The 13,684-nt window shown below is 41.8% G+C and overlaps 1 protein-coding gene across 2 annotated transcripts in view; it reads right to left on the reverse strand.

The window, feature by feature from the left end:
• Positions 1–13,684, reverse strand: part of ttyh2 (tweety family member 2) — a 115,978-nt gene that overhangs the window by 34,157 nt on the left and 68,137 nt on the right. For both annotated transcript variants that reach the window (XM_073026107.1, XM_073026108.1), the window contains exon 5: positions 6,474–6,569. In XM_073026107.1, coding sequence (XP_072882208.1) covers positions 6,474–6,569 — 96 coding nt within the window. The remainder of the gene's footprint in view (positions 1–6,473; positions 6,570–13,684) is intronic.

The raw sequence follows: 13,684 nt of genomic DNA on the forward strand, positions 1-13,684 counted from the left end.
CATTGTGCCGAGTACAGATACAAAGCCAATGAAATGCAGTTAGCATCTAACCAGAAATGCAATGAATAGTGTTATTTACTTGTTTTATTTATTATTTATTGAGACACAGCACGGATTTCATCCTTCCGGCCCTTCAAGCCATGCTGCCTAGCAACTGACTTAACCACAACCTAATCATGGGACAATTTACAATGACCAATTAACTTACCAACCGGTACATCTTTGGACCTTGGAAAGAAACTGGAGCAGGTGGAGTCACAGGGAGAACATACAAACTCCTGAAAGACAGCGGCGGGAATTGAACCCGGGTTGCTGGCACCGTAAAGCCCTTGGTAACCACTACGCTACTGGGCTGCCCCATAGGCTGTGGGTACAGTTCATTGATGGGGCAAGTGAACTTAAGTGAAGTTACCCTCTTTGGTTCAAGGGTCTGATAGTTGAAGGTTTGAGCCTTGGAGTCAAAGTTGGGACCAAAATAGGAGGTTTTTCTCAAACCAGTTCTCCCAGTTCAGTGAATTATGTTTATTGGCACAAGTAAAGGCAATACAGTAATTAACTACCTCAGCATCAGGACTCACACCAAGTTATTTACTCTTCTTCACCAAAAATTACACATTATATAACAACTGATTTGCAGTGGTAAGATGAATGTTCTGAATCAGAATCAGGTTTATTATCACCGACCTGTATTGTGAAATTAGTTGTTCACTGACAGGTAATGTTTAATAATTGAACAAGTTCCATGTATGAAATAGCTCAGAAGTACTGAGCAGATCCAATAACAGTTGACAAGGTTCTTCTAAAAGGGTTCATGAGAAGGTCAAGCTCTTTACGTTTCCAAGCACTGATAGTGAAAGAACTGTGCATTTGCCATGGTAATTTGAAAGCATCTCTAGTGGCTAGTCAGACGTAGCAGTAAGTATTAGTTCTAAAACCATAGAACGTACAGAACCAGCGATTGCCCAGAGTGACAGTTTCTTTAAAAACATAAAAAAGAGTAATAAACTTGCGGCTTAAAAGCTTTACACAAACATGATAATATTTTAAAATGTGTTGAAGAGCATTAGCCTTCTGTCCTGATAGAGTGCTCGTTCCCAAGTGGCACTGAATTAGCCAGCTGAAGCTCTTCACACAGCCATATGGCTCAGCCATGTAACACTAGAGGTTTATTCCAACAGCTGTAACAGAGTATGAAGTTATTTGATGCTACTTTTGCTGTACGCATAGCCACAATAATTTTCTTTTCCCAAAATTTTTTAATTTTAATTTAAATATTGGTTCACAATATTTCCTAATTTTTCAGTACAGTCCATCCCAAAATACATTGTCAAATTCAGATTTTTATGCTGTGTTCAAGTTAATAATTCTCAGAGGGCGGCGAGGAGACCTTCAGGAATGATACAGATCAGCTGGTTCAGTTATGTCACAACAACTCACACTCAATGTCAGCACGACCAATGTCAGACTGTGGACTTCAGGAAGGTGAAGTTGGGAGAACAAACGGACCAGTTCTCAGTGAGGGGCCAGCAGTGGAAATGGTGAGCATGTTCAAGTTCCTGGGCATCAACATTGTGAAGAACCTGTCCTCTGCCCAACACATTGATACAATCATGAAGGGGGCATGCCAGCGGCCTCTACTTCATTCGGAGTTTGAGGAGATTTGGTACGTCGCCAAAGACTCTTGCCAATTTCGAAAGAAGAACAATGGAGAGCACTTTGACTGGTTGCATCACAGCCTGGGACGGAGTCTCCGACGTACAGGATCACAAGAAGCTGCGGAGGGTTGTGGATTCAGCTAGCTCCATCATGGGCATAACCTTCCCACCGTCGAGGAGATCTTCAAGAGGTGGTGCCTCAAGAATCGGGATCCATCATTAAGATTTACCACATCCAAGTCATGCCCTCTTCTCATTACTACCATCAGGAAGGAGGTAGAGGAGCCTGAAGACACACACTCAACAATTTAGGAACAGCTTGTTCCCCTCTGCCATCATACTTCTGAGAGATCCATGAACCCATAAATACTACCTGACCTTTTTATATATTTTACTAACTTGCAGGTTCTAATTTGTTTCCACTCTACTGCTGCCTCAAAACAACAATTTTCACAGCATAAGAGTGTGATATCATTCTCAAATAAGAACATTTATCACAAATACTGCAAATTAAGTTATATAATAACTGTAATGAGACAGAAAATAACTATTACTGAATGGAATTAACACATCTCTACAATTACTATTAGTTTGGAAATTGGAGTAAAGAGCAAAAGATGTTTTCTTTTTTCACAACTAATCTTTATCCTAAAACAACACACACAAAATGCTGGAAGAACTCAGCAGGTCAAGGCAGCATCTATGGAAATGAATAAACAGTCGAAGTTTTGGGCCGAGACCCTTCTTCAAAACTGGAAAAGAAGTGGAAAGATGCCAGAATAAAAGGGTGGGGGGAGGGGAAGGAGGGTAGCTAGAAGGTGATAGGTGAAGCGAGGTGGGTAGGAGGTTAAAGAGCTGGAGAAGAAGGAATCTGATAGGACAGGAGAGAGGGCCATAGGAGAAAGGAAAAGTGGAGGGGACCTGGGGTAAATGATGGGCAGGTGAGAAGAGGGAAGAGGCCAGAGTGAGGAACAGAATAAGAGGAGAGGAGGAGGGAATTATTTTTACAGGAAGGAGAAATCAATATTTATGTCAAATTAGGTTGGAGGCGACACAGAAATAATATAAAATGTTACTCCTCCATCCGGAGGATGGCCTCTTCATGACACAAGAGGACATGTCAGAACAGGAATGGGAATCAGAATCAAAATGTTGGACCATCGGTAAGTTCCACTTCTGGCAGATGGAGTGGGGGTGCTTGACAAAGCGGTCACCCAATTCACAACGGGTCTCACCAATGTAGAGGAGGCTGCATCTGGAGCAGCAGACACAATAGGCGACCCCAGCAGATTCACAGGTGCAGTGTTGCCTCACCTGGAAGGACTGCTTGGGACCCTTATTGGGGGTGAGGGAGGAGGTGAATGGGCAATTGTAGCACTTGGGCCGCCTGCAGGGGTAAGTGCCTGGAGGCAGATTAGCGGGGAGGGATGAGTGGACAAGGGAAACACTTGAGGGTGCGATCCTTACAGAAGCAGAGAAGTGGTGGGAGGTAAAGGTGTGTTTGGAGGTAGGATCCCTTTGGAAGTGGCGAAGGTTGCGGAGAATGATGTGTTGTTTGCGGAGTTTCATGGGGTGGTACACAAAGACAAGAGAAACTTGATCACTGTTAAGGCAGCAGGAAGATGGGGTGAGCGCGGATTTTCGGGAACTGGAGGAGAAGCGGGTGAGGAGCCTCAATGGGGTAGGAGGGGAAATCCCGTTCTTTGGAGGAGGAGGACATCTCTGATATCCTGGAAAGGAATGTTGCATCCTGGGAACAGACATGGTGGAGATGAAGGAAGAAAAGGGAATAGCATTTTTACAGCAGACAGGGTGGAAAGAGGTATAGTGAGAATCAGGATCATTTATTATCACCGACAGGTGACGTGAAATTTGTTAACTTAGCAGCAGTAGTTCAATGCAATACATAATATAGAAAAAATGATAAACAAAATAAAAATAATAATAATAAATAACTAAAATCAATTACAGTATATGTATATTGAATAGATTAAGAAAAGTTCAAAAAACAGAAACACTATATATTAAAAAAGTGAGGTAGTGTCCAAGGGTTCAATGTCCATTTAGGAATTGGATGGCAGAGGGGAAGAAGCTATTCCTGAATCACTGAGTGTGTGCCTTCAGGCTTCTGTATCTCCTGCCTGATGGTAACAGTGAGAAAAGGGCATGCCCTGGATGCTGGAGGTCCTTAATAATAGATGCTGCCTTTCTGAGACACCACTCCTTGAAGATGTCTTGGGTACTTTGTAGGCTAGTACCCAAGATGGAGCTGACCAGATTTACAACCTTCTGCAGCTTCTTTCAGTCCTGTGCAGTAGTCCCCTCATACCAGACAGTGATGCAGCCTGTCAGAATGCTCTCCACATTACATCTATAGAAGTTTTTGAGTGTGTTTGTTGACATGCCAAATCTCTTCAAACTCCTAATGAAGTATAGCCACTGCCTTGCCTTCTTTATAACTATATCGATATGTTGGGACCAGGTTAGATCCTCAGAGATCTTGACACACAGGAACTTGAAACTGCTCACTCTCTCCACTTCTGATCCCTCTATGAGGATTGGTATGTGTTCCTTCATCTTACCCTTCCTGAAGTCCACAATCAGCTCTTTCCTCTTACTGACATTGAGTGCCAGGTTGTTGCTGTGGCACCATTCCACTGGTTGGCATATCTCACTCCTGTATGCCCTCTCGTCACCACCTGAGATTCTAACAGCAATGGTTGCATCATCTGTAAATTTATAGATGGTATTTGAGCTATGCCCAGCCACACAGTCATGTGTATACAGAGAGTAGAGCAGTGGGCTAAGCACACACCCCTGAGGTGCACCAGTGTTGATTGTCAGCGAGGATGATATGTTATCACCAATCCACACAGATTGTGGTCTTCCAGTTAGGAAGTCAAGGATCCAATTGCAGTGGGAGGTACAGAGGCCCAGGTTCTGCAAATTCTCAACCATGATTGTGGGAATGATGATATTAAATGCTGAGCTATAGTCGATGAACAGCATCCTGACATAGGAGTTTGTGTTGTACAGGTGGTCTACAGTTGTGTGGAGCTATTGAGATTGCATCTGCCATTGACCTATTGTGGCAATAGTCAAGATAACTGTGGGAATTGGAAGGTTTATAAAAGATGTCAGTTGATAATTTGTCTCCAAAAATGGACACAGAGATCGAAGGAGGTGTAAGGTGTTCCTTCCCTCCACTTGCCTGCAGGTCACCCCTTTGCAAGGTGTAACACCCGTTTAGTACCACCCCCCCCACCCCGGATCAAGGTCACATGAAGCATGGGAGCACGTAGTAGATGGTTGTATGAGCAGCTGGTGCAAATTGCAAATCCTGATTATGCGACCACTGACACCGGGCAAGCAGAGTATTGATCATGGCTGGGGTCATCCATCTTGTAAAGACACGGCCCAGAAGGAGGCAATGGCAAACCACTTCTGTAGAAAACTTTGCTTACATCATATGACACAATGATGATTTCAGTGTTTCTATAACATTTCTCTTTTCATCCCTTATGGTAAAAAAAAACTAACACAGAAGCAAAACTACCTTGCTGTCAATGTACCAGAGAGTTTGAGGAACTGACTGTGGACTTCCGCAAAGGGAAAATCAGGAGATGACACCCCAGTCCTCACTGAGGGTTAGGTTTGGAAATGGTGAGCAACTTCAAGTTCCAGTCACCAACATTTCGGAGGATATATTCTGGGCCCAACACATAGAAGCAATCCTGAAGAACACAACAGCGGCTCTACTCCATTAGGACTTGCGGAATCCTGGAAAATATCCTGACTGGCTGCAGCACAGTCTGGTTCGGAGGCCCCCATGCACAAGGTCGCAAGAGACTGCAGAGTTTGAGATTCAGCCAGCTCCATCATGGACATCTTTAACATGCGGTGCCACAGGAATCCAGCATCCATCTTTACGGATACTCACCAACCAGTACTTGCTTTCTTCTTATTACGCCATCAGGGAGGTGGTACAGGCACCCAAAGACCTATAGTCAACAATTTAGAAACCGTTTCTTTCCACCACCATCAGATATCTGAGTGGTCCATGAACCCACAAATACTACCCCTTCTATTTTTTCCTCAACACTTTTTATTTTAGTAATATACCGTAGACTTGATGTCTTTGCATGGTACAGCTACTACAAAACAACAATTTCCATGTCCTATGTCAATGATAATTTGATTCTGATGTAGGAGTTAATTAAATAAATATCTCCATTACCAATTATTTTCTGGAACATTTTGCCCTGATAACAATATTTTTCCAAGAGTATAGAATATAGAAGATTGTCCAACCTTTTAGACTAGCTTTCAGTGTTGGAATAATTTGATGTACCTGATGTAAATCTGTGTGGGAATTGCTCCCTTGGAAACTGGCACTACGGTTGATTGTAATGCCTCACTGCCCAGAAAGATAGATTAACTGATTAACGTTTCACTGGGACTCACACTCCGCACTTGCTCGAGCATGTGGCTCAAAGTTACTTTTTGAGCAGGATCAACGGAAACAGATGCTTTACCATTTCTTTTGGCTTATTCCCACTCAGACAGATCACCACCTCTGTCCCAAAGGCACCCTGCTGATTTGGGTGAGATTACAGTGGACGAGAAACAAAGCTCAAGATTCTCCATTTTTGAAATGGAAATCCTACAAGAAAGTATCAATATAATCCCGCATCAAAGATAGCATACTTTAAAATAAAAGAAACCCATTCACAAAAAAAAGCCAAGTTCCTTCATCTCCATCATTTATTTCCAATACAGATTAGGTAATGTAACATTTAGCCCTAGTGAGATACTCACAGTGCGAGAAGCCACCTGGATCGTTTGGCCAAGCCCAGAAAAGCTGCCAGGCAAATAACCAAGTAAACAATTAGGAGCAGAAGATAAGACAGCCACCTGTAATGACAGTTAAGAATGAACATTTCAAATAAAGTTTTAAAATTACTGTTAAATTTTTTAAAAAGCATTTAAACTCTTAAAAATCATTTAGGGAATATCCATGACACCTGCCCTTGTGCTGCTCAAGGACTTCATTTACTAATCTGAAGAGAAAGACACATGGAACACCAACATTACGCCCACTCCGATTTATCTCCAACAACTTGGAGCTACTTCATAGAAATTTGCCCCACACTTCCATACAATGCTGAAGTCCTGACATGAGGTTTGAACCAACAGAGAGGAAATGCAGAAGCAAAGTGCTAATTCCAATTGTACTACATAGAAAACAAGGATTTAAGATGACACTATACATCTTCAGATGCCACCTCCTGGAGAAGACATCCACATGGTTTTTCAGGATATAGCATCTCAAATATATCAACAAGAGTCAAATCAAAATTAGAGGTGACTTTAATTAATATTTTTTTCTCACAATATGGATTGTTGGGAATTTTAGATTTGTCCCATCCAGTTTTCCAGACCAGACATCGATTATATTAATAGCTGAGCCACACTATAAGCAGATCAAGAGTTCAGCAGCTATGCGTCATCACTCAGCTTTAAGAACATTGGAATTTTGATCCCCAGCCAATTCACCTCGTGTACGATGCCATATGAATTGAATATACCGCTTCCTCCTCCCAAAGTACTTAAATGATACCACCAAACTTCCCTTTCTGCTCACTGAAATTACATTACACAATCAGCTACGGCACTCTTCCACATTAATAATACAGTGGATTCTGGTTAATTGGGCCATCCATTAATCAGGACAGCCACTTATTTGGGAGGACTCTCAAAGAATAAAAAATAATCAAGAAAATAGCCCGGTTTTCTTCATTTATCTGGGACACTATGCCACTTTGAGACTGTTGCCGAACAGTTTCTAATTAGCGCCAGTTGTATGAACTTTGGTGCCCGTTAGACAGTACACTGTGTATAAAGTGAACAGTTTTAAAATAGCATCATTTGCATGTGTTTGCTTTCAAAAAGTAGTGATTTCTGTCGCTGATAGTTTGCGAGAAATAAGCATCAAGACAATTCAGGATTGCTTTGCTCACTGCGATTTCAAGCTTTCAAACTTGGAGATGCCGGAAATGGCCAGGAATGAAAATGAAACTTTCACTACTACAACAAGTTACAATATTAATAATCTGAAAGTATCAACAATCATCTTGAATGTTACAACGAAAATGAAGATTTGGAGGATGCCATTGAAAGCATTGTACGATGGCAGTTCATCACCTGCACCAGGCAAATGCGCTAAATTTGTTCATTTACAGTCAATCAGAAGAACTCGTCAGATTGTTGATTATCCATCATACTGACGATGACAGTGGGAGAGATTTAAAGTGGAAAAGCCGTTGCACTGGGGAAGTTCCACTCTCTTGACCTCAGAAGTCCGGGTCCAATGGTACGGGTAGTTGTCGCAAACTGGGGTCTTACTTCATTGCAGTGGGTAACCATGACTTCTTCCGTGCCTTATCATGCCCTTCCTCTTCTCAGAGCGCTGCAGAATGGCCTTCTTGGCTGTGGGATCTCACTGTTGATCTCATCCAGCCAGTCCGCCGGAGCTGATGCCATACGCGAGGACAGGCATGTCCTTATTTCACCAGGGTACGAGGCCTGCCGGCCACCTTCACCTGGTTTAGACTGCCTGACAACGCAGTTTTCTGGGGTGTGGCCACTGTCGCAGGCTAGCAGGTGCTTGGAGCCACAGGTGAGAGCTGAGTGTCCGGTGGGGACCCAAGGTGAGTGACCCGCCCATAACGGACATGACAAACCCTTTCACGAGAGGTGTTACCCCTTGCTGGACGCCCCATACATGGCAGTGTACACACTAACACACAATTGTAAAGTACTGTAGTAGCGTTGATAGTGTGTCAATTTGTTCTCTATTTCACTTAAATAGGTAATTTGTTACTCAGTTAAATAGTAATTTGTCTTATTTATACCTTAACTATTTCCATGAAACTTCTAACTGGGGCAGCTGCTTAATTAAGCCAAAGTGTACTGGTCCTAATGTGTCCCAATTAACCTGATTCCACTGTATATACTTAACTCTGGAAAGAGAAATTTACTCAGAGGAAGTGACTAAAATGGATTTTGTTTTTCTACAAAAACAAGCAAACACCCCTGGGAAAATCCAGTTTTCACTAGTTATAGATAGATAGATAGATAGATACTTTATTCATCCCCATGGGGAAATTCAACATTTTTTCCCACATCACATGGGTTTTGTTTTTGGGTAGCTTTTTCTTCCCCCTGGCAAAATTCCACTAGAATCCTGGATTTTTGAAAATGTTTCAATGAAGAATTACTTTAAAATGTTAAGATTGGTTTAAAAATTCAGCAGATCCATTGGGGTCCTGCAGGGAGAAAAGCTATTCACTTTCCTCTTATTCTAATATTCCATCATGTGCCTCTGTACCAAACTTTCACTTATGAGATACACGCGACTGCCTTGAAACACTATACTATGTTGAGAAATACTATTTAAATCAAGAAATAGTTGCACGGGATTCCACTACCTGCTGGACTCTTAAATGAAGTGGCCTAGCTACTACCTTACATTACATCAGACCCACGATTTGATGAGTGCTTGAAAAAGAAAAAAAATTGCAAGGTTAAGTGAAAGGAACAGGGACTGGGGTGAACTGTATAGCTCTTTCAAAATTTATGCATGCACGATGGACAAAATGTCCTCCACGATCTGTGCGGATTGGCGATAACATTTCCTCCTCGCTGACGATCAACACTGGCACACCTCAGGAGTGTGTGCTTAGCCCACTGCTCTACTCTCTATATACACATGACTGTGTGGCTAGGCATAGCTCAAATACCATCTATAAATTTGCTGACAATACAACCACTGTTAGTAGAATCTCAGGTGGTGACGAGAGGACGTACAGGAGTGAGATATGTCAATTAGTGGAGTGGTGCCACAGCAACAACCTGGCACTCAACATCAGTAAGATGAAAGCACTGATTGTGGACTTCAGGAAGGGTAAGACGAAGGAACACACAACAATCCTCATAGAGGGATCAGAAGGGGAGAGAGTGAGCAGTTTCAAGTTCCTGGGCGAGGATCTAACCTGGTCCCAACATATCGATGTAGTTATCAAGAAGGCAATAATACAGCGGCTATACCTTATTAGGAGTTTGAAGAGATTTGGCATGTCAACAAATACACTCAAAAACCTCTATAGATGTACTGTGGAGAGCATTCTGACAGGCAGCATCACTGTCTGGTATGGGGGTGGGGGGGGAAGGCTACTGCACAGGACCGAAAGAGTCTGCAGAGGGTTGTAAATGTCCATCTTGGGGACTAGCCTACAAAGTACCCAGGACATCTCCAGGGAGTGGTGTCTCAGAAAGGCAGTGTCCATTATCAAGGACCTCCAGCATCCAGGGCATGCCCTTTTCTCACTGTTACCATCGGGTAGGAGGTACAGAAGCCTGAAGGCACACACTCAGCGATTCAGGAACAGCTTCTTCCCCTCTGCCGTCCGATTCCAAAATGGGCGTTGAACCCTTGGACACTACCCCAGTTTTTTTAAATATACAATATTTCTGATTTTTGCATGTTTTTTAAACTATTCAATATACATATACTGTAATCAATTTATTTATTTATTTATTTATTGCTCTCTTCAATATTATGTATTGCATTGAACTGCTGCTGCTAAGTTAACAAATTTCACGTCACATGCCGGTGATAATAAACCTGATTCCGATTCTTGCTCTATGCTATAATCAGATTGAGTTTATTGTCATGTGCACAAGTACAGGGAGGGAGCGTTCAATGAAGAACTTGCAGCAACATCATGGGAACGTAGATACTGAAAACACACAGAATTAAATTAAATTTACTCTCTGTACCTACGTGTCTGTGAACCTGCTGCAAGATTTGCAAAATTCCACGTTGTAAGATTGCACAAAAGTCATTCTGAGAAAGACGGTTCACAACCTCCCCTTCTCTGGCCCACAGTAACATAACGACAAAGGAATAGACAAAGGTAATCTCATTCCTCACTCTTTCTGCAGGAAGTTAGAGAATTGCAACAACTACCAAAAAGAGTCATTAAAATACCCAAATACTAATTGTGGTAATGTTTGAGTAAACAGAGCAGATAATGAGAGATTTCTGAAATATACTCTGGAGGACTTCATTTACTATTACGTCCTTAATACTTCTAGGAAGAAGGCATCACTAACTCTGGAATGAGGTGAGCTAAATTGACCAAATGTCATTGGGAGAACACTTGAATAAAAGTGATCATTATATCACCACAAACCTAATGCTCCACGTTGTTCCCAGCTCTGCTCCATTACTGAAATTGAACTTCTAAACTAAAAGAGCACTGATTTCAATTGGATGACAGAGAATCTAGACCATGCTTAAGGGATCCCAAACTACCAGCAGGCCTCTCAGATTCAGAGAGCAAGTGTGTCTGCTCAGAGCTCCCAGTTCTGCACAGCTGGAATATGCACCAATTGTTGCAGCTTTACAGTATGTTGGGGATGGGGGGGAGTGTTAGTGGGGAGAGAAGATGTGGAAATGCCCCATTCCTAGCAGGTAGAGTGACACTGTGGCCCCATAGAATCTGCAAACCCATCCCATCTATCCCTCAGTCTCCCAAACACTTCGATGGATGATTATAACCTGGGCAGAGCCTATAAATACAGTACTGTCAGTTTAATACTGGTGGTGGATGATATTTTAAAAACAATAATCAGTGAAAAGAAATGGGTAATGAAGGAGAACCAGCATAGATTGTTTGACTAAAGGCAGATTATGTTTAAATAATTGATCTGAATTATTGGATGAGCTAACAGATGAAGGGATGAAATACCATATTTCATATACCATATACCATAATACTAGTTATGAAAACTGAGGACTCTTGGATTAAGAGCAGTGTCATTTTAAATACAGTGCTTATAAAAAGTATTCATCTCTCTTGGAAGTTTTCACATTTATTGTTTTACAACATTGAATCACAGTGGATTTAATTTGACTTTTCTGACACTGATCAACAGAAAAAGACTCTTTCATGTCAAAGTGTAAACAGATCTCTACAAAGCTATCTAAATTAATTACAAATATAAAACACAAAATAATTGATTGCATAAGTATTTACCCCCTTCAAGTCAGTATTTAGTAGGTGTTCCTTTGACAGCAATTACAGCCTTGAGTCTGTGTGGATAGGTCTCTATCAGCCTTGCACCTCTGAACACTGCAAATTTTTCCCCATTCGTCTTCACAAAGCTGCTCAAGCTCTGTCAGATTGCATGGGGATCGTGAGGGAACAGCCCTTTTCAAGTCCAGCCACAAACTCTCAATTGAATTGAGGTCTGGACTCTGACTCAGCCACTCCAGGACATTAACTTTATTGTTCTTTAGCCATTCCTATGTATCTTTGGCTTTATGCTTGGGGTCATTGTCTTGCTGGAAAATAAATCTTTTCCCAAGTCAATGTTCTCTTGCAGACTGCATCAGGTTTTCCTCCAAGATTTCCCTGTATTTTGCTACATTCATTTTACCCTCTCCCTTCAGAAGCTTTCTAGGGCCTACTGCAGTGAAGCATCCCCACAGCATGATGCATCCACTTCCATGCTTCATGGTAGGGATCGTGTGTCTTTGATGATGTGTGGTGTTTGGCTTATGCCAAACATAGCGTTTAGTCTGATGGACAAAAGCTCAATTTTGTTTCAATCAGACCATAGAACCTTCTTCTGGCTGACTTCAGAATCTCCCACATGCCATCCCACAAACTCTAGCAGAGATTTCATGTGAGTTTTTTTCAAAGTGCCTTCCTTTTTGCCTCTCTCCCATAAAGCTGTGACTGGTGAAGTACCCGGACAACAGTTATTTTATGTGCAGTCTTGCCCTTCTCAGCCACTGAAGCTTGTAAATCCTCCAGAGTTGTCATAGGTCTCTCAGTAGCCTGCTTCACTGGTCCCCTTCTTGCACGGTCACTCACTCAGTCTTTGAGAACAGCCTGCTCTAGGCAGGTTTACAGCTGTGCCATATTCTTTCCATTTCTTCATGACTGACTTAACTATACTCCAAGGGATATTCAGTGACTTGAAAATGTTCTTGTATCCATCTCCTGACTTGTGCTTTTCAATAACCTTTTCGCAGAGTCGCTTGGAGTGTTCTTTTGTCTCCCTGGTGTAGTTTTTGCCAGGGTACTGACTAACCAGCAGTTGGACCTTCCAGACACAGGTGTATTTTTACTATAATCAATTGAAGCAACTTGACTGCACACAGGTCTCCAAAACTAGATCTCCAGCTAACTAATTATGTAACTTCTAAAACCAATTGGCTGCACCAGTGATGATTTGGTGTGTCGTATTAAAAGGGAGGGTTGAATACTTATACGGTCAATTATTTTATGTTTTATATTTGTAATTAATTTAGATCACTTTGTAGAGATATCTTTTCACTTTGACACATGAAGAGTCATTTTCCGTAAAACATGAAAACTTTGGGGGGGATGAATACCTTTTACAGGCACTGTATAAACTTGGCTTAAGGATATCTGCCAATTATACTGAAATTGGAAATGTGGCGCATAATCATGATAACACCATAATTCTACCACAGGGCACAAAAAACCTTGCAGAATACAGTTGCCGATGCTGTGTAACACAGAGAAGTGTGAGCTGATGTATTCTGCAATAGAGATGACTTTAACAAAGCTAAGTTTAATGGTGCACAAGAACACAAGGACCTAGGAGCTCATATGACAGGGCAAAACATATTGAGAAAGTAGTAGCAAAATACATTGTGTATCGGATTTCAGATTTTGATGTGTTGAATACAAAAACAAACAAGTTAGGCTGAACCTTCAGAAAGCTCTGGTTAGGTCAAATCTAGAGTTCTACATCCGATTGGGAAGGATGTGAGAACCCTTGAGAGGATGCAGAGAAATTGGCCAGCAATTGGTTCTCCAGATAAGGGAGAATTATAAAGCTCGCGTGAAAAGCTCGTACCATCCCCTTCAGATAAGGAGATTTAATAAAATTATACAAGAATATAGCAGGTTTACATAAGACAAACA

Source organism: Hemitrygon akajei, chromosome 22 (assembly GCF_048418815.1).
Source record: "Hemitrygon akajei chromosome 22, sHemAka1.3, whole genome shotgun sequence".
In the NCBI taxonomy this organism is placed as follows: domain Eukaryota; kingdom Metazoa; phylum Chordata; class Chondrichthyes; order Myliobatiformes; family Dasyatidae; genus Hemitrygon; species Hemitrygon akajei.